Source organism: Nilaparvata lugens, chromosome 13 (assembly GCF_014356525.2).
Source record: "Nilaparvata lugens isolate BPH chromosome 13, ASM1435652v1, whole genome shotgun sequence".
NCBI classification, from domain to species: domain Eukaryota; kingdom Metazoa; phylum Arthropoda; class Insecta; order Hemiptera; family Delphacidae; genus Nilaparvata; species Nilaparvata lugens.
The window spans coordinates 1,293,058-1,311,959 of NC_052516.1; the positions used below are offsets into that span (position 1 = coordinate 1,293,058).

The 18,902-nt window shown below is 32.5% G+C and overlaps 2 protein-coding genes across 4 annotated transcripts in view; one reads left to right on the forward strand and one right to left on the reverse strand.

Moving 5' to 3' along the window:
• LOC111059174 (facilitated trehalose transporter Tret1-2 homolog) overlaps window positions 1–14,822 on the reverse strand; it is a 25,491-nt gene extending 10,669 nt beyond the window's left edge. Inside the window, exons 1-6 of one of the 2 annotated variants that reach the window (XM_039439538.1) lie at window positions 14,152–14,818; window positions 12,107–12,109; window positions 5,684–5,785; window positions 4,306–4,449; window positions 1,974–2,174; window positions 1–158 (exon numbers count right to left, since the gene is read on the reverse strand). The exon at window positions 1–158 is cut by the window's left edge and continues 44 nt beyond it. In XM_039439538.1, the coding sequence (XP_039295472.1) occupies window positions 1–158; window positions 1,974–2,174; window positions 4,306–4,449; window positions 5,684–5,762 (582 nt within the window). In that variant the 5' untranslated portion in view covers window positions 5,763–5,785; window positions 12,107–12,109; window positions 14,152–14,818. Of the gene's footprint in view, window positions 159–1,973; window positions 2,175–4,305; window positions 4,450–5,683; window positions 5,786–12,106; window positions 12,110–14,151 lie in introns of both variants that reach the window. The other variant, XM_039439539.1, reaches the window with a different exon arrangement.
• Window positions 1–18,902, forward strand: part of LOC111054753 (EF-hand domain-containing family member C2) — a 138,672-nt gene that overhangs the window by 55,355 nt on the left and 64,415 nt on the right. The window lies entirely within an intron of this gene.

Genomic DNA, 18,902 nt, shown 5'->3' on the forward strand with positions numbered 1-18,902 from the left:
GACAAGCATGAAGAGTAGAGGAACAGAGAGGGAGACTATGGCCTGTAAACGGAAAGGAAGAAGAACTCCGATTGTCACTTGGAAGATGATTCCCAGCCTGGTTGTGACTGAAGTGAGCGTTATGATACGACCTCGAACGCTTGGCTCGGCTATCTCACCTGTCGAAAAACAAGAAAGATAAAAGAACGAGATAAGAGATAAGCAGAACGAAGAGATAGAGAAGGAGATGTGACATGAGAGAAGAATGGGACGTGGAAGTGGAGAAGAATCAAAAGTGAGAGGTTTGTTTGATCCATTTTTCATCTATCAAAAGAGAAGAAACGTAAATGTGAAAGAGTGTAATGAGGAATAGATGGTAAGTGGAATGAGTAAAGAGTTAAGAGAAAGAGGTCTGATTGGCTCGGCTATAATTCTATCTTTCAAAGAGAAGAAAGATTAGGAGTAGAAGAAGAACGATAAAAATAAGAGAGAAGCCTGGAAGATGAAGAAGGGTGAGGAGAAGGAGAACAACAAAAAGGGAGAGATAAGAGTAGATAAGAAGAAGTGGAATAAGAGAAGAATGGGGAAAGACATGAGAGAAGAATCAAAATCTAAAATAATTATTGAATGAATCTGAATTATTTCCCTATACCGAGTAAACTATGAGGTTCACATAGAATTACAAGTTGCGAGTTTTAAAATCAGTATAATATTTTATGAGCCAGCTCTGCAGCCCGGTGGATTAGTAAAATACACTAGTGTTTTTAGTAACAATTATCCACGAATCTACCAGCATGTGTAGATCGTTAACCTTATCAAACCGTATTGACATTGATAATGAGGGATGGTCTTCAAGGAATAAAAGTATAAGAGAGATGAAGAACGAGTTAGAAAGAGGACTTGAATGTAAACGTACAGTACATTATACTACCACCAATAATACTACCTCCTAAAATTAAAAAGAATAAATAAAAAACTCATGAAAGAAGATGAAAAAGGGTGCTACTAATATTATAAGTTTATATTATAATATTATAATATTATAAGTATTACAATGAAACTATCAAGTAGTTTTGAAGAAATGAATAATAAATCAAAAAATCTGGTGTGGCGCACTCACACAACTTTCCTTGCCGTTATGAAAATTTATCACCTGACGCTAGTGTTCCCGCGCATCTCAAGTCTACTATTCAAAGATTTGAGCTAGCTGGTGACAGGGCAATAACGCTGGAGACACACATGAGGTCTGCTATCTCTTCATAGTGAATGATTTAATAGAATCAACAATAATTTGCAATTGAATAATCACATTTTCTCGAATTTAAAGCTTATTTTTAATTTTAGGTGAAAATGTTACTGAACATTAATTGTAGAGATTTTCATGCTCAATCTACTCCACTTAATTTTTTTTGTTTCAATTGTATCTGAAGCCTGATAATTGGGAATCTATCTGCATTGATGGGGCGGAGCTCCTGAAATTTTTACAGATATGGGACTTGTGGCAGTTGATAGAGCTTATCGATGACTATTTTAGGTATGAATTTGATCAAAATCGTTGGAGCCGTTTCCGAGAAAATCACGAAAAACCCTGTTTTTGACAACATTTTCGCCATTTTAGCCGCCATCTTGAATTGCATTTGATCGAAATTGTTCGTGTCGGATCCTTATAGTGAAAGGACCTTAAGTTCCAAATTTCAAGTCATTCCGTTAATTGGGAGATGAGATATCGTGTACACAGACGCACATACACTCATACACACACACACACACACACACACACACACACACACACACCACACACACACACACACACACACACACACACACACACACACACACACACACACACACAGACCAATACCCAAAAACCAGTTTTTTGGACTCAGGGGACCTTGAAACGTATAGAAATTTAGAAATTGGGGCACCTTAGTTTTTTCGGAAAGCAATACTTTCCTTACCTATGGTAATAGGGCAAGGAAAGTAAAACTACTAACCTAAATACATGGGCGTGACAGTATAAACCGTGCCAACAAAAAGGCCCGCTAAAAACATGGCTGCACTGAGTGCATACACATCCTGGGCGAAGAATATGAGAACCCAGGCTGCTAAGGGTAGAACTGCGCAGTAGAGAAGGGTTGGTTTGCGACCCAGCCTGTCCATTAGGTAACCTGAGGGTAAAGGGCTCAGGGTTTGACCTGCGAAAAAGAAACGAGAACAGTTATCTCACAAAAAAGAAATATCATTATCGATTATTATTAAACGATAATCCAAATGCGATTTCTCAGTATCTAGAAGTATTTTATGCCTAGGTGAAGATGAGGGAATTGATTGATTTTTTCCTTTATTAGGGCGGAGTTAGGACTCCAGGTCCTCTCTGTCACACATCCCTAGGAAATGATTGATAATAAAGTACGATCGGTTTCATTTATGATGTTATCATGAATGTAGACATATAATTGCTACATTGCTCTGTCTTATGTTAAACAAAAGTATGAGACGTAAATACTGTTATACAATATAGTCTGATAATGGGTACATTATTTATTTTGATAACCATATGAAAATGGAACCTTTTGTTACTGCAATTAAGATATTTTTATTGTTGTAGTCATGAAATAATAGTATCTCCATGACCTGTATTTTATTGACAGATCAATTTTTTTATGCAAAGTAATATTATTGAGGGGAATGACTCATGATTAATATTGTATATATTGTAATCTATCAAGGCCAGTAGCATCATTAAAATGAAAAATTTGTTTCCGATATCATGAAAAAAATTGCTTGAAAATATTATAAATTGCGTTTTAGTTTCTGAATTATTGCACTTTCAAACATTGATATCTTTACTACTACAATTAAAAAAATTGATTTGATGTCCACGTTCCCTACAGTCTCTGATTATTTATTAATTAAGTATAATAAGATTAAATAAATCAATAAAGCTGATACAGACCAATGGTTGATTCATTTATTCGAGTGATTATTGAACAATGGATATTAATTACGATTCTTATTTTTGTATATTCCTATTAAACCCAAGCGAACTGTGAAATGAAGATACCGTTTTATTTCCCAGATATATCTACACTCATTCATAAAATCTCTTCTCTTATATGGGCAACTTAATTCAGATTAATATAAACTTTTACCCTTTTATCAAAACATTTCAATCATTGAACATATTAAACTTTTTCTTTACTACATACATTCATATATACTATACTATTAAACTCATTCAATCAGGTACTTAGTACCGGTTGCAAAAAAGACGGGTTATTTTCATTCCTGATCAACTCCAGTAGATCCATCTTTTAGAAATGGTCTTCCCTGATTTAGTTCACGTGAAATTAATCAGGATTGAAATTTAACCGGCTTTTGTGCAACCGGCCTTTGTGAAGGAAATTAAACTCAATTTACTGTGATTAGATAGAACATTTCTGTATAAACTATGAATGTAATTTTAATTTCTTCTTTCGTAATAAATTGTTCATGCTTTTGTACTCCAGAACGAAGCTCGGTCCCCGAAATCTATTTATTGATTATTTTATTTACACATGTAATATGCTATGAAAAATATAATTTATAAACGAAATATAAAAATAGAACTGACATAAATATATGCTATGCTGAATGAAAAGATTGTGTATTGTTCAACCATTGATCTATTAAAATTCGAGATACGGGTTCCGGTTCTTACTCCATTTACACCATTATCAATCACTGGTAAACTAAAACTGCAAGTGAAGAGAAGCAGTATCTATACTGAGGGTCAAGTACCGTTATTGGCGGAAACCTTGAACTGTCAAGGTGAACGTCTACGATTGGCCTGTAAGGTCCACTTCATAATGGATAAAGATAGGAGAACAACGTTGCCGATCCTCCGTCTTGTCAATGCCTTCTATAGACGGTCGCTGATTCAGTTTTATCAATGTAATATTCACTGTTCATTCCAGTTTAAAATAATCAATTATATTTTATTAAGCAAGAAATTATATTTTTCAATAATTTCATTATTAAGATGAAATATTTTGTTAATTTATTATTAATTCTACATTGTTAAAAGACAATCTGGTAACAGAGCAAAGCGAGGAAGAGATAGCGCTATCCGCTTTGTTGAATGATAGACAAGGATAGCAATGCCATTAACAATCAAACACTGCCATTATAACGTGGACCTCACTATAGTAGTTTGTTACTGTATTTTCTCATTTTTTTGGTTCTTCATGTTTCTGTTAACATTTTCTTATTGATTTTGTATATCAACTCCGTAAAAATTCATGATTCTTTTAATCTAATATGTGGAAATAACAGTGATCCACTGACCTATAAACAGCTGAGACATCATCCATGAGGCATCGACCTTGGTCAAGGTCACAGGGAGAGGGGAGTGGTCCGGGCTCAAGAGGAGGGGAAGGCATGGTGTGGCCCAACCACTGAAAGTGCCGTTTATCAAAACTGCCAACAGTGCTGAAATAATAAAAATAATTAAAATACAATTCTATTCAATTTGATTTAATTCAATTCAAATTCAACTTAATTTCAATTCAATTCAAAGAGCTGATATTACAAGAATAAGAATATAATAGAAGAGAATGAGAAGGAAAAAAGTATGTTAAACGTAAAAGTAAAAGTAAAGTAAGTTGAATTAAAAGTAATTGAACTCAATTCAAATTCGGTTCTCTGAGCTGATATTAACTTAAAGAATAACAATATAAATAGAAGCGAATGAGGAGTGGGAAAGTTGAGAATAACTGTGTATGTGAAAGGGGTTGAGCAAGAAAGATAGATAGATAGATAGATAGGCTGCCTTTATTTTAACCTGGAGGGCGAAGTTAGGGCACAGCCGGCCCTCTCTCCCACTTAACCCTACTATACAATTCCAATGCATCTATATCACAACATAAGGAAATAATCTCTTAAATAGAATAATGAGAAATGTGATAAAAAAGTATAAATCAATAATTGAAAAAAAAAAACAAGAGAGAGATAGAGCTGGAAAGGCAGATAATAGAAGCGAGTGAGAGTAACAAAATAATAGAAGAGGAACGAGATGAAGGAAAGCATGATAAAGAAGTACGAGATAAAGAAAAACATTGCAGCAAAAGGAAATGGAAAATATCTTGTTGTTGAATGTACTCATCTATTACATCCAAAAAAATACTGCCTACAAAACTAGGAATTAATGTAAAGATGAGTATACCTATGCATAAAATGGAACAATCTCTTTTTAGTTTTCGTATTAAACAATCGTATATGTTTTGAAAAAAAATTAAAATCGTTTCCAGGTGGTTCCGAACCCACCTAAAGCTGTAGGTCCACTAATCTCTCATTATCATCAAACACGCACAAGTCTAGAGATCATGTGGGCATCACCCTAAAAAAATGGGATAAAAAAACACCTAGAGTTGAATCTTGTTTTCTTTGTCCCTAATGTTTGTCCAATAACTTGGAGCTCATTTGAGTTTGACCTTAAAAAAAATTGGGATCACAAAGATGTCTAGATTTAAATCTTGTTCTCTTTTGTCCTTGATAACAATGCATGTTCAAAAACTTAGTTGATGAATAAAGGAGTATTGATGATTGAATCAATTAGTAAATAATCCTGTACTTGGGAAATGAGTAGTGATGAATAGTTGAATTACTGTAGTTGATGATCCTGTATTTAGAAAGCACAATGTTTGTAATTTATTGTTGCAAATACCTGCAGATGCAGCCAAATACTGCTTAAGAATGCTCGCCAAATGATCAGCTTTCTCCGTCTTATTCGTGCTGCATCCCATCACTCTATCATTTGCTAATAATCCTGCGAAACAGATAGACAATAATACTATGAACATTTATGAGGATAATAAAATTGGAGAAAAAGAGTAGCATTTTTATTTATTTATTTCTTATTATTTACCAATTCACTAGAAATTTACAAAATAACACTTATCAACTAATATACATTGGTGTGGCTGGAAAAAGAAGCCTTGAGCTCCAGCCACGAGTTCGAAAATATTCTTTGAATTATTGGTACATTGGCCGTGATAATATTCTAAAATACAAACCAAAAGATAGTAAACCAAAAATTAGATAGTATTATTATTAGAGTAGATTGAGTACATCGGTAATGTTTCCAGAGCTATGACAAAAGAAAGGAAGCAATCAGTTTTTGTTTATTGAATTTATTTCTATTATTATTGGCTAAAAATTTGAGATTGTATTCCTTTCAATTGTTTTATGTGTTAGTATTGTTGTATGTGAATATGTTTGAATAGCTTATGCTTGTAAACTACAGCTGTAGAAAGTAAACGGTTTCTTTCTTGTATTGACTCCTCCTCTAAACTCGGACTTGTTCCTTATTAGAGGGAGTAATTTTCAGGGAATATATTTATTGTAGAATGTACTTTCTGGAAATAGAATGAACTTTAATTTGAGAAATGAATTTGAAAGAGTAGGAAAGATTCACAGACCGACATTATGCAATGTGAAACAGCTGATAAGTTAGTACTTTCTGTACTCACTTTGATTGATGTCTATCGTACCATTGCCAAATTATTTGAAAAGGTATGTAGAGTTATGATTGACCACATGAATGAGGATGTATTCATTATCAAATCATGGACAAATTAATTTCCTCCACGAATAGAATATGTTTTAGATAGAATTTATTTCTCGTATTATTAACAAGGATCAACAATCATATCATAGATTTACCGTGTTAGTTGATTTACATCTATCTGTTGAAGAATATGTTTGAGACAGAATTTATTTCTCGTATTATTAACAAGGATCAACAATCACATCATAGATGTTCCGTGTTTACTTGATTTACATCTATCTGTTGAAGGCAGTGGAGAAGGAAATCTAGCAACAATGTCTTCCTATCATTTTCACAGTCTCTCATAATATGAATCTGACTATAGATTGATGTAACTGTCACCAGTTGAGTCCCTTCAAATCTAGCAACAATGTCTTTCTATTATTTTCACAGTATCTTATAATATGAATCTGACTATAGATTGATGTAACTGTCACCAGTCGAGTCCCTTGCCGATCATCATAGCTGATTAGATAACTGGATATCGACTACGAAAAATTGGTAGAGTTTGAGGTTGAACGGTTTATACTCCTATTATTGGATTTATCAGTGAATGAGAGTTTTGTTCAAACATTAAAAATGTTATCAATTTATTGATAAGAAGTTTCAGACCACATCTAGTTTGAACTCTGTCCATATTCTAAATATATTATGTATCTATAAAATAGAATTATTGTACCCTTTAAATTAATAGAATAATAAAACAGGAATACAAATTGTAACGTAACATTTTGTAATTTGTTTTATTATATTAATTTTAAAGGGTACTATAATTCTATTTTATAAATACAAGAAAGTAGCCCTGAATTCATACATTTTAAAAATATTGTGTATTATATTCAGGTAATAATTTGAATTCATTGTTGTTTCAAAAAAGCAAATTCAGGCAGAGGTCCACGATATAATGGCAGTGAAGGAAGATAGGAGAACAGGGTTGCTGATTCTCTGCCTAGCAACTGCCTTCTATAGAACATAGCTGATATCGGACAAGCAGTCGTTAGGTCATGTCAGAGGCCGTGAAATTGATCAGTTGCGACCTGAAAACTCTGACACCAGACCTGAGCCAGCCAGGTCACTCGACATTATTATTATTATCGGTAAATTTATGCACTGTAATATCAACTGTTCATTCTCGTAAAAAATAATCAATTATAATCCATTGATCATGAAAACATATTTTTAAACTATTTAATAAGGGAAATTACTGAGATATTGCAATCATTCAATTTGGATTTTCGATTGATGATTATATTTAATAATGAGTTTCCATTGAGATTGGATGTTTTTTTATTAGTTGTATTTTTTTCATTGTTGAAAAACTCATCTGGCAACGTTGAGAAGCTAGAGAAGGATAGCCCTATCTTCTTTGTCGAATGATAGACAAGGATAACAACGCCAATGTAAATCAAATACTGTCATTATAACGTTGACATCAGTATAGTCCAGATAATAATTATTCTATTTCCTACAGTATTGTAGGGAAAAAAGGCTCAATTTACTTAGAACGTATCCCTCAATTTCTATTGGTGGATAGCAATTTGAACGTCATCATGACACAGAACAGCGTTGAACAATCACAGGCGAGTAGGAGGACACTCCCACTGTTAACGCAATCTCATTGGTCGATGAAACTATTGCTGAAGCAATTGAAACTAAAGCTGCGTTTACATCAAAATTATTGATAGAATGTTAATAACTTAATCCTTATAGATTCTATTAGATTGGACGGAGCTTGACAAACACATATGTTCATCATGTGTAAGATAAGTTATGTTCAATCTAGTAGAATCTATAAGGATTGAATTATTAACATTTTGTTAATAACTTTGATATAGATGCAGCTTTAGGAATTGAAAAACTGTCATAAATTCGAGATATGCAATATTTTAATATTACGTAGACCTTACTATAATATTATTCTTATTTATAATTATAATCTTACAGCAGTTTCATTCATTCATTCATTCATTTTATTATTATTTGCATGAAAATCCTATAACTTCAGTCCAATCTCTAAATCCTATTAGATCCTCTGAACTCAGTATTCTTATTCTCAATAAGTCGTCTAATAATGTTTATAAAATGTTGGAAAATTTATGGCAAAAAACAACTGAGTCCAATATGTTGAATAGAAGCGCATCGATCCTTATTTTGCAACATTCTCATACGAAGTATCATTAATCATACTCCGGTTTTGGACAGATTTTCACAAGAATTATTCAAATTTATGTGAATATTCACAGCAGTCATTACTCTTGCATTATCATCGGACAACTAAAAATATTAACAGTAGTTGTTATCCTTTCTGAAACTTGTAAGATAATTAGTATAGTTTTCGAATGATTAGTTGATTTTGTTCAACTTTGGAAATTATTCGACTCAAATTTGAGGAGCTCAGTTTTTTAGGAGAATTATCAACTTTTTAATATTTGAATAGGATATATTTTATATATTATATATTTTTTTATATTTGTGAATAGATTATGCCGTACTGTGTATATTTCGTCTTGCTCTGAGTATGTTTCTTAAGTTTTAAATTTTCGCGAAAAATGATTCATATAAGAATGCTTAGAAGCATGAAATGACTTTGTGGAGCTAGAAAAGGACAGCACTATCTGTTTTGTCAAATGGTGTACAAAGATAGCAACATCAATATTAATCAAATACTGCTATTATAACGTGGACCTCACTATAGTATATGAGAAAGCTCATACCAGTACAGCTGAAGAAGAAAAGAACAGAATGGATAGAGATAGAGATAGAGGGGGAGAGATTGATTGTTTGATTGATTGAGTACTTTATTTATGTAGATTACAATATATACTGGCTTATACACTATATACAATAGCTTACAATACAGCAAAACTATAGATGAATTTACATAATATAGACTAAGAAAATAATTATTGAACTGTATATGATATGAAAAAGCAATTGTAATATAATAACTATAGATAATTATATTGTTATGCATCTACATAAATTGGCGGAGCTTTGGACATATCAATGTCCATTCTTCGGAAAGAATATTAAAAATATCCTCCTTCAAAAACATCAATGTCCTCCGGAAAGAGAGAGAGAGAGAGAGAGAGAGAGAGAGAGAGAGAGAAGAGAGAGAGAGATATAATTGATATAATTGCAAATCATATGAATATGATCGGGATAGAACAACAGGCATAGCCCCAAAATATTCTTTTCCCAAATTTTGATAAATAATAAAATGTCCGAAAAAATAGGTTATGTTCTTACAGAGGAAATTTAAAGTTCATAGTTCTGTCCAAGAATATATATTAACTAGTAATTTTGAATTTAGAATGATTAAAATACCAAATTATAGTCAAATTTTGCACTTATATCACCGCACTTTGAATAAATTAAGTTATTTCAGAAAATTTTGAAGCCAAAATATACAAACAACTTTCCACTAGGCACAGAGAGAGAGAGAGTGTGAGAGGATGAGAGAGAGAATTGAATTGAATTGAATCGCTGCCTTTGTAAAGAGAGAGAGAGTGAGTGTGAGTGTGTGGGTGAGAGAAAATGGGAAGAAAAATATTATATTCCCTAGCCTTTCATCTTACTAATGTTCTACGTGAAATCAATCATAATTTTGTTCAATTAATTTTAGAATTTATCAGTCACGTGAATTTATTTATTTGATGAATCATTCCAATATTTATAATTAAGATAAACTTGAAATAGAGATAAACATAATTATGACGACGGTATTATTCTTTTAATAGAGATTTACATTGGGGAGTATGATATTATTATGCAAGTTGTTCATATCTTGAATAAATATAATTTGTACAGTGAACTCAATGTTCTATGACTGTTCTCATACTGACTGTAGTAAGATTAACTTCAAACTATTAGTGTGAACACTCCCATAAAAAACAATGCTATTGATATTTGAGCAATAGTTGCCAATGTGTGAACCCTCCCATAAGAACTAATGCTACTCATTTTTTGTCTCTGTGAATTCCTGATAAATTTTATCAAAGCTTCCCATTCAACCAACTCAGTAGGTCCCACAATATGTTCAATCTGTCTAATTCTGGAATGAACTGGATTTTACTTTCCTTGCCCTATTACCATAGGCGAGGAAAGTATAGCTTTCCGAAAAAAATTAAGGTACCCCAATTTCTAAATTTCTATACGTTTCAAGGTCCCCTGAGTCCAAAAAAACTGGTTTTTGAGTATTGGTCTGTATGTGTGTGTGTGTGTGTGTGTGTGTGTGTGTGTGTGTGTGTGTGTGTATGTGTGTGTGTGATTGTGTGTGTGTGTGTGTATGAGTGTATGTGCGTCTGTGTACACGATATCTCATCTCCCAATTAACGGAATTTGAGACTTAAGGTCCTTTCACTATAAGGTTCCGACACGAACAATTTCGATCAAATGCAATTCAAGATGGCGGCTAAAATGGCGAAAATGTTGTCAAAAACAGGGTTTTTCGTGATTTTCTCGGAAACGGCTCCAACGATTTTGATCAAATTCATACCTAAAATAGTCATAAGCTCTATCAACTGCCACAAGTCCCATATCTGTAAAAATTTCAGGAGCTCCGCCCCATCAATGCAAAGTTCGATTCTAGATTCCCAATTATCAGCCTTCAGATACAATTTAAACAAACAAAATTAAGTGGAGTAGATTGAGCATGAAAATCTCTACAATTAATGTTCAGTAACATTTTCACCTAAAATTGAAAATAAGCTTTAAATTCGAGAAAATGTGATTATTCAATTGCAAATTATTGTTGATTCTATTAAATCAGTCACTATGAAGAGATAGCAGACCTCATGTGTGTCTCCAGCGTTATTGCCCTGTCACCAGCTGGCTCAAATCTTTGAATAGTAGACTTGAGATGTGCGGGAACACTAGCGTCAGGTGATCAATTTTCATAATGGCAAGGAAAGTTGTGTGAGTGCGCCACACCAGATTTTTTGTCTACAGATGGAAATTATCTGCATTTACTACAGATTTACAGCATTCAATTTGGATTTTCGTTTGAATTATTAGTTTTTTTTAAATAATTATTGAGATTCCTATTCCGTTTGACAGAAATTTGATATTGACAGAAATGTGAGCATCGGTGGAATAGAAAGCATTTATGTTATTCATAAGGAATGGTTATAGTTAAAAGTAAATCTCAAAATACTTGGACTAACTGAAGATACTTACTCTATTTTTTAAGGTTTCTGAAAGTTTTAAAATACAATAAGATATTATATCAAGTAACCTTTGAATCAAACTGAAATAAAAACACACATATATTGTCAAATTCTAGTTTTATTAATTTGTGCAGAACCATGGTTTCGTGACCACACAGGTCAGATTTTCAAGCTGACTCAGTTTGGCTAATGTAGAATTTGACTATATATGTGTGTTTTTATACCATTATGGAACGGTTCTACAACATTGACAGTGGCTCAGTCGAATTTATTCTATCAACATTTATTCTATCACTAGTAGTTCTGTGAAAAGTAGACCTCACGCAGAATTCTCATCCACAAGTACCAGATGTCAACTGTTTCAAATGTTAACAAACTCAGTTCACGTTTGAATTTGTATTTCATATGATATAATTCATCCAGTTCCGTGATGATCTTTCTATGTGATGAAAATTAATTTTTTAGAATCAAAAATATAACAATTTCTCCAGCATTATTTAGGTAGTTCATTTGTTTATTTTTATTCACCTATTAAATTAGTTTTTTCGAATGTGAGAATATTGATACTGATGGGCACGCATAATAATACCATGACTGCAAAACAAAATATTGAAACCAAAGACTTTAAAGCTACGATTTGACCAAATTTATTAAAAAAATGTTAATAACTCAATCCTTTAAGAATATATTAGATTGAACATAACTTATCATACACATGATGGACATATGTGTTAGTCAACTTCCGTTCAATTCAATAGAATCTATAAGTTATAACCATTTTGTTAATAACTTTGGTGTAAACCCAGCTTAAAGATGCATACCTCTTTAATGTCTGATTGAAACTATAGACCTTATACAAATACAGTAATCAAAGACCTTAAATATATATAGACCCACAATGCCTAAGCCTTCCCAATGATAGCTCTTGCTTGAAATTGAAGGCCGCCATTGGGGTATTCTAGCATGAGATATTATATCTATATATTTGTAATACTATAGATTACAAAGGCATTGATATGTAATAATCAGACTATAGGTTGTCCCCTCAATGGCCGATTTCAATTCCAAGTACGACACTAGCGCTGCATGTGAGTCTATGCATCTTTGAGGTTTTTGACAGTAATAGACTGGCTTCTCCACACATCTGTGTAATCACTTGTCAGCTGATTTATGATGAATAATTCTATAGTCTGTCTTTTACTCTAATATTGGCGTATGAAGGAGGCTCCTTTTTCCTTTTATATTATCCTTGAAATGCAAAATTACCAAAAAATTTGTATATACGTCGACGCGCAATTAAAAAAGGAACATACCTGTCAAATTTCATGAAAATCTATTGCCGCGTTTCGTCGTAAATGCGCAACATATAAATATATAAACATATAAACATTAAGAGAAATGTCAAACCGTAGACTTGAATCTTAGACCTCACTTCGTTCGGTCAAAAACACAGTGTTGTGGTAAAATAAAAAGGTATTGATAAATTTTACTGTGTTTCAATAGCGGAAGATACTTGCTTCAGTGCCCTAACTTCAAACAAAATTTCACCAAAGAATGGTTGATAATTGGGGAGGAAAATTATATTTTTGAAATGGATAGCTAGCGTTCAAGAGAAAAGAAATGGACCTAGCCTTCTCATCTATAGAGAGATTCACGTTATAATATCAGTATTTGATCAACATTGGTGTTGCTATCCTTGTCTATCATTCGACAAAGAAGATAACGCTATACTCCTCTAGCTTCGCAAGTTTGCCAGATCGTTTCTCAACAATGTAGAAATATAATTAATTAACAAAATATTTTATTTCAATCATAAAATTCATTTTTCAATCATTGAAAAATATATTTCTTGACGAATAAATTATAACTGGTCACTTTAAACAGTCAATATCTCATCAGAGATATTTTGGTAGAGAGTTAGTGGGAGGATATTTTTAATATTCTTTCCGAAGAATGGACATTGATATGTCCAAAGCTCCGCCAATTTATGTAGATGCATGACAATATAATTATTATCTATAGTTATTATATTACAAATTGCTTTTTCATATCATATACAGTTCAATAATTATTTTCTTAGTCTATATTATGTAAATTCATCTATAATTTTGCTGTATTGTAAGCTATTGTATATAAGTGTATAAGCCAGTATATATTGTAATCTACATAAATAAAGTACTCAATCAATCAATCAATCAGATGTTCCGGTATCAGTCATCCTCCATAGAAGGCAGTGACAAGGCAGAGAATCGGCAACGCTGTTCTCCTACCTTTCTACTTTCTCCTACCATCAAAACGTGGATCTCACTATTCTATTCCATATTATGATATTCTATAAATTAATTATACTGAGCTGTATAAGATACATATTTGGTGAATTTATAATATATTATATATAATATTTTAGTTAATACTCACAAAAAGGTCCAATAATCCTCTCCTTATTTCTCAAGCTGTGATAAGATGTTCTTTCCTTTTCTAAGACTGTAGATGACTCAACAAAAACTGATCTATCTGTGACACTAAAATTGAATCATTTCCTACCACCAATAGAGTTCCTGAAGTTAAAACACTCCTAAATTTACACTCAAACTTCAATTTACTATAATAATTCTCCAATAGTAGAAACTCTTTTAACGTCTATTGGTAACTTCAATTTAACCTACCTCCTAATAAAAAACATGAGCTTTGAAAGTTACACTAAACTTTTAACAAGTTCGTTTTGGCTTTGTGTAGAAATAACTCAATTTTTTGAAGTTTCACTTGAGTTTTTCAACTCTTCACACGAATTTTCACAACTTTCAAGTAGAATCTATAGATTTACGACACGTTTCAACCATATAAATCACAGAATATCAATATTTTCCAAGAGTGTAAAAAGCTCTACTTCAAACAAAGAATACAAAATTTCCGGAAGTACAATTCTAGAATTTCACGTAAAATTTATCAACTTACGAGTATTTGAAACTGGTTTGTGATTGGCTAACAACCCTGAAACATACCGAATTTGAATTTTTAGAGGAGAATGGAGTTAATTCTAGAATGAGACAGAGCTACTGTCTTGCCCTGACCACTGATTACTGTATAGCAAGTTGGAGATGGAATATCCCTCCCTCCCTCCCACCTCACCGTCCACTGATAGATTATCTATTGCAGCTTCTTCCCCTCTCCACCACCTACTAATATTTCTTTCTATTCTTCTCCTTCTTCGGCTTTTTCTTCTCCATTTACTCTATCTCTGTAGTTTGTATTATTCTCGCTTCTCATTATCCTTCTCATTCTCAGTTTCATTTTATCTCTCTCTTGTCTTGTAAACTTGATCTTCTTTTCAGTTACCTTTTTCTTTTTCTCCTTCTTCTTCTTCTTCTTCTTCTTCTTCTTCTTCTTCTTCTTCTTCTTTCTTCTTCTTCTCTTCTTCTTCTTCTCTCTTCTTCTTCTTCTTCTTCTTCTTCTTCTTCTTCTTCTTCTTCTTCTTCTCTTCTTCTTCTTCCTCTTCTTCTTCTTCTTCCTCTTCTTTTTTTCTAATTCTTCTTCTTCTTCTTCTTCTTCTTCTCCTTCTTGTTCTAATTCTTCTTCTTTTTTTTTTCTTCTTCTTCTTCTTCTTCTTCTTCTTCTTCTTCTTCTTCTTCCTCTTCTTCTTCTTCCTCTTCTTCTTCTTCTTCTTCTTCTTCTTCTTCTTCTTCTTCTTCTTCTTCTTCTTCTTCTTTCTTCTTCTTCTTCTTCTTCTTCTTCTACTCTTCTTCTTCTTCTTCTTCTTTCTTCTTCTTCTTCTTCTCCTTCTTCTTCTTCTTCTTCTTTCTTCTTCTTCTTCTTTTCTTTTTCTTCTTCTTCTTCTTCTTCTTCTTCTTCTTCTTCTACTACGCCTTCTTCTTCTTCTACTCCTTCTTCTCTAATTCTTCTCTTTTTTTTCTTCTTCTTCTTCTTCTTCTTCGTCTTCTTCTTCTTCTTCTTTTTGGTAGAGAGTTAGTGGGGAGGATATTTTTAATATTATTTCCGAAGAATGGACATTGATATATGTCCAAAGCTCCGCCAATTTAATATGTAGATGCATAACAATATAATTATCCATAGTTATTATATTACAAATTACTTCTTCATATCATATACAGTTCAATAATTATTTTCTTAGTCTATATTATGTAAATTCATCTATAATTTTGCTGTATTGTAAGCTATTGTATATAAGTGTATAAGCCAGTATATATTGTAATTTACATGAATAAAGAACTCAATCAATCAATCAATTCTTCTTCATCATCATCAACTTCTTCTTCTTCTTCTTCTTCTTCTTCTTCTTCTTCTTCTACTTTTACTTATATTTCCACTTCTACTTCTACTCCTTCTTCTTATTCTTCTTCTTCTCCTTTTTTCCTCTCTTCTCCTCTCTTCAAATTTTTTCGCCAAATAGATAACAATACCATAGATAAATACATTTCATGATACAGTATCTAAGCAATAATTGATGAATAAAAAATACATACAGAACTTAAATTATATATTCAGTCGGTGGGACCTTCCCGCAAGGGACTCCCTACCAACAAAAGCCATACGAATTTACTTTTTTTTCTACATACAGAACTCAAATTCCAATTCACACATAATCTAAATCAACAAAAATATATTTCTTCTTTCGTTTCGTCCTGTTTTCTCTTTGACACCTTATTACTCTAAACCCTTCATCCTCCACCCCTCAAGCTCCTCAACCACTTAATATTTCCTTCTCCTTCACTTCTTTTCTCCTTATATTTCTCTTCTTTTCTCCTTCTACTATTCCCCTTTCTTCTCCGCCATCATTTTTTCTCTTTCTTAGCTTCCTCTTCTCTCCTCGACCCTGTTTCCTTTTCCTTCCTTCCTTCACCTTCTCTCTTTCTATTCTTTTCTCCTTCTATTTCTCTCCTTTTCTCCTTCCACTGCTCCCCTTTCTCCTCCACCTTAATTTTTTCTCTTCTTGTCTTCCTTTTCTCTCCTCCACCCTGTTTCCCCCTGTTTCTTTTTCCTTCCTTCCTCCACCTTCTCTCTTCATCCCTTTCCTCATCTCTTTCTCTCCTTCTACCTCTTCCTAAATTGCGTTCCTTGTAATTCCATCAATGTCTCCTACACTTTTACGTTTAAGGGCCGTTTGCATAGTGACAGTTTAAACTAAATTTCATTCTAATCTGGATTAAATTTGTATCAAATCTCGGTTGTTATAATGTGTTTCATTTTGAGTTTAAGCCACCAGCTGATTGAATAGAGTTTAAGCTTTGACTGTGCAAACGGCCCCAAGTAGAAGAATATTCTATTCAGATAATGACAGAAACTGTTGAACAATTATTTGATTCTTTGTTAACTGCCGGCTTAGATAAGATTACGAGGGAAACATTTGTCTACAATATTATTATTATCAACTCTTTCGTTCAATTTAATGTGCATGAGTCTACAACCTATATTACATAGTTAGTTCATCTTCTATTATGGAAAAAATCAATAAATTACAAGTAAAATTTCAATAACAATATAATAATATCATAGAGAAACAATAGCGTAACTAGATATTCCATGTTATAGGGCGTTTATGTCGCAACGTTTACTGTTATCTCAAGCCGATTACTGTCGATTTTTACTGTTTTGACCGGGTAAGAGTGTATGAACGGCACAATATAAGAGACTACCAGCGTCATAAAACTTCACAGGAAAGAACTACGTGGACTATCAGCTTGGGATAACAGTAAAAATTGCGACATAAACGTCCTATACCATGGGATATCTACTTATGCTATTGTTTCTCTATGATAATATTCACATTGGTTAGTGTCTCTACCTTCTAAATTTCTTTCCATTGTTCTCCCATGATAACTTCTTAGGTATAATCTATTAGTCATCTGCTTCTACTGACTTCCACGATATAGACATGGTTGCCTGTTTCGGTCTTTAAAATAGCATTTGAAAGTTGGAATTTATAAAACATTTAATAATTAAAATTTATCTTTATCTACGTCAGACGTCTCTCTCACCTGCTGGTAATTCATCACTGGAAATACAAAAGATTCCTTTGAGTCTCTTACACTCTTTTCTGTGCATTCGCTGTTTAGACTTGCTAGAATAATTTCAAACATAACGACAGTATTCTATAAACAAAATGATAGTATTCTATCACATATTCATACTTACACTGATGATGAAAATGTAACTAGAATATTTATTTATTTATTTGCATAAATACATACATGGAGACAACAGGTTAAACCCTTATATGTCTCCTTGAATCATTAGATTTACAATAAACAACAAACTGAGAATAAAACAAGAGTAAAATAAAATAAGAGGAAAATAAATTATATAACAAAAAAGCGCCTTAAAATAGAAATATGTTTTTTTATTAAAAAAAATCCTATCTTATATTTATTGCTGAAGCTATTTTCCAAGAGAAAATATGCACTTAAAATATCTTACATAGGTAAAAACCAAGCAATACAGAAAGAACAAAGAATCATATGGGCACTGAGAAGAATAAAAAGTCACAAAAAAGAAAGAAAAATGTCATACGGAAACCTGGCCACAGATATCTATCGTAAATTGAGCCCTTCAGAGTGTTGGGAATCTGCCAGCACGAGAGAACCCAAAGACGTCTAGGCGCCCAGAAAAGAGATATTGAAAAGCCTCTGGATTCTATTAATTGGAGAATTATAATGACTTTCTGTTCTGGAGCGTGTTACAAGAAAAGAAAATGAAGAACGACGAGCCATGGATGGAATGTAGATATTAAGCTTAGAAAGTAAATAAGCAGAATCTATTTCATTGCTAAGTAAATTGTAAAGGAAAATAAGGGATCTGACATCCCTCCTTGATTTTAATGTTTCAATTCCAAATATACACCTCTGCGTATCAGTTGGGAAATCAAATGGAGAGTAAACTTCTTATATATCTACAGTAATAAATATATTTCAGAAATTTGTTTTGTAAAAGCTCCAGAATGAGAATTTGGCCATTGCCAAAGAATAAGCATAGAGAATCGATGTTGGTAATTATGGTGATACTCAATAAAATGATGAGACAATAATTAGACATATTTGTACTTTATTCATAAATACATGGCACGATATATACACAAAATACATCATATTAAAATACACTATATAATATTGCATATATCACAGTTGGCTTGTATAGTACAAGAATACTCAACTTCA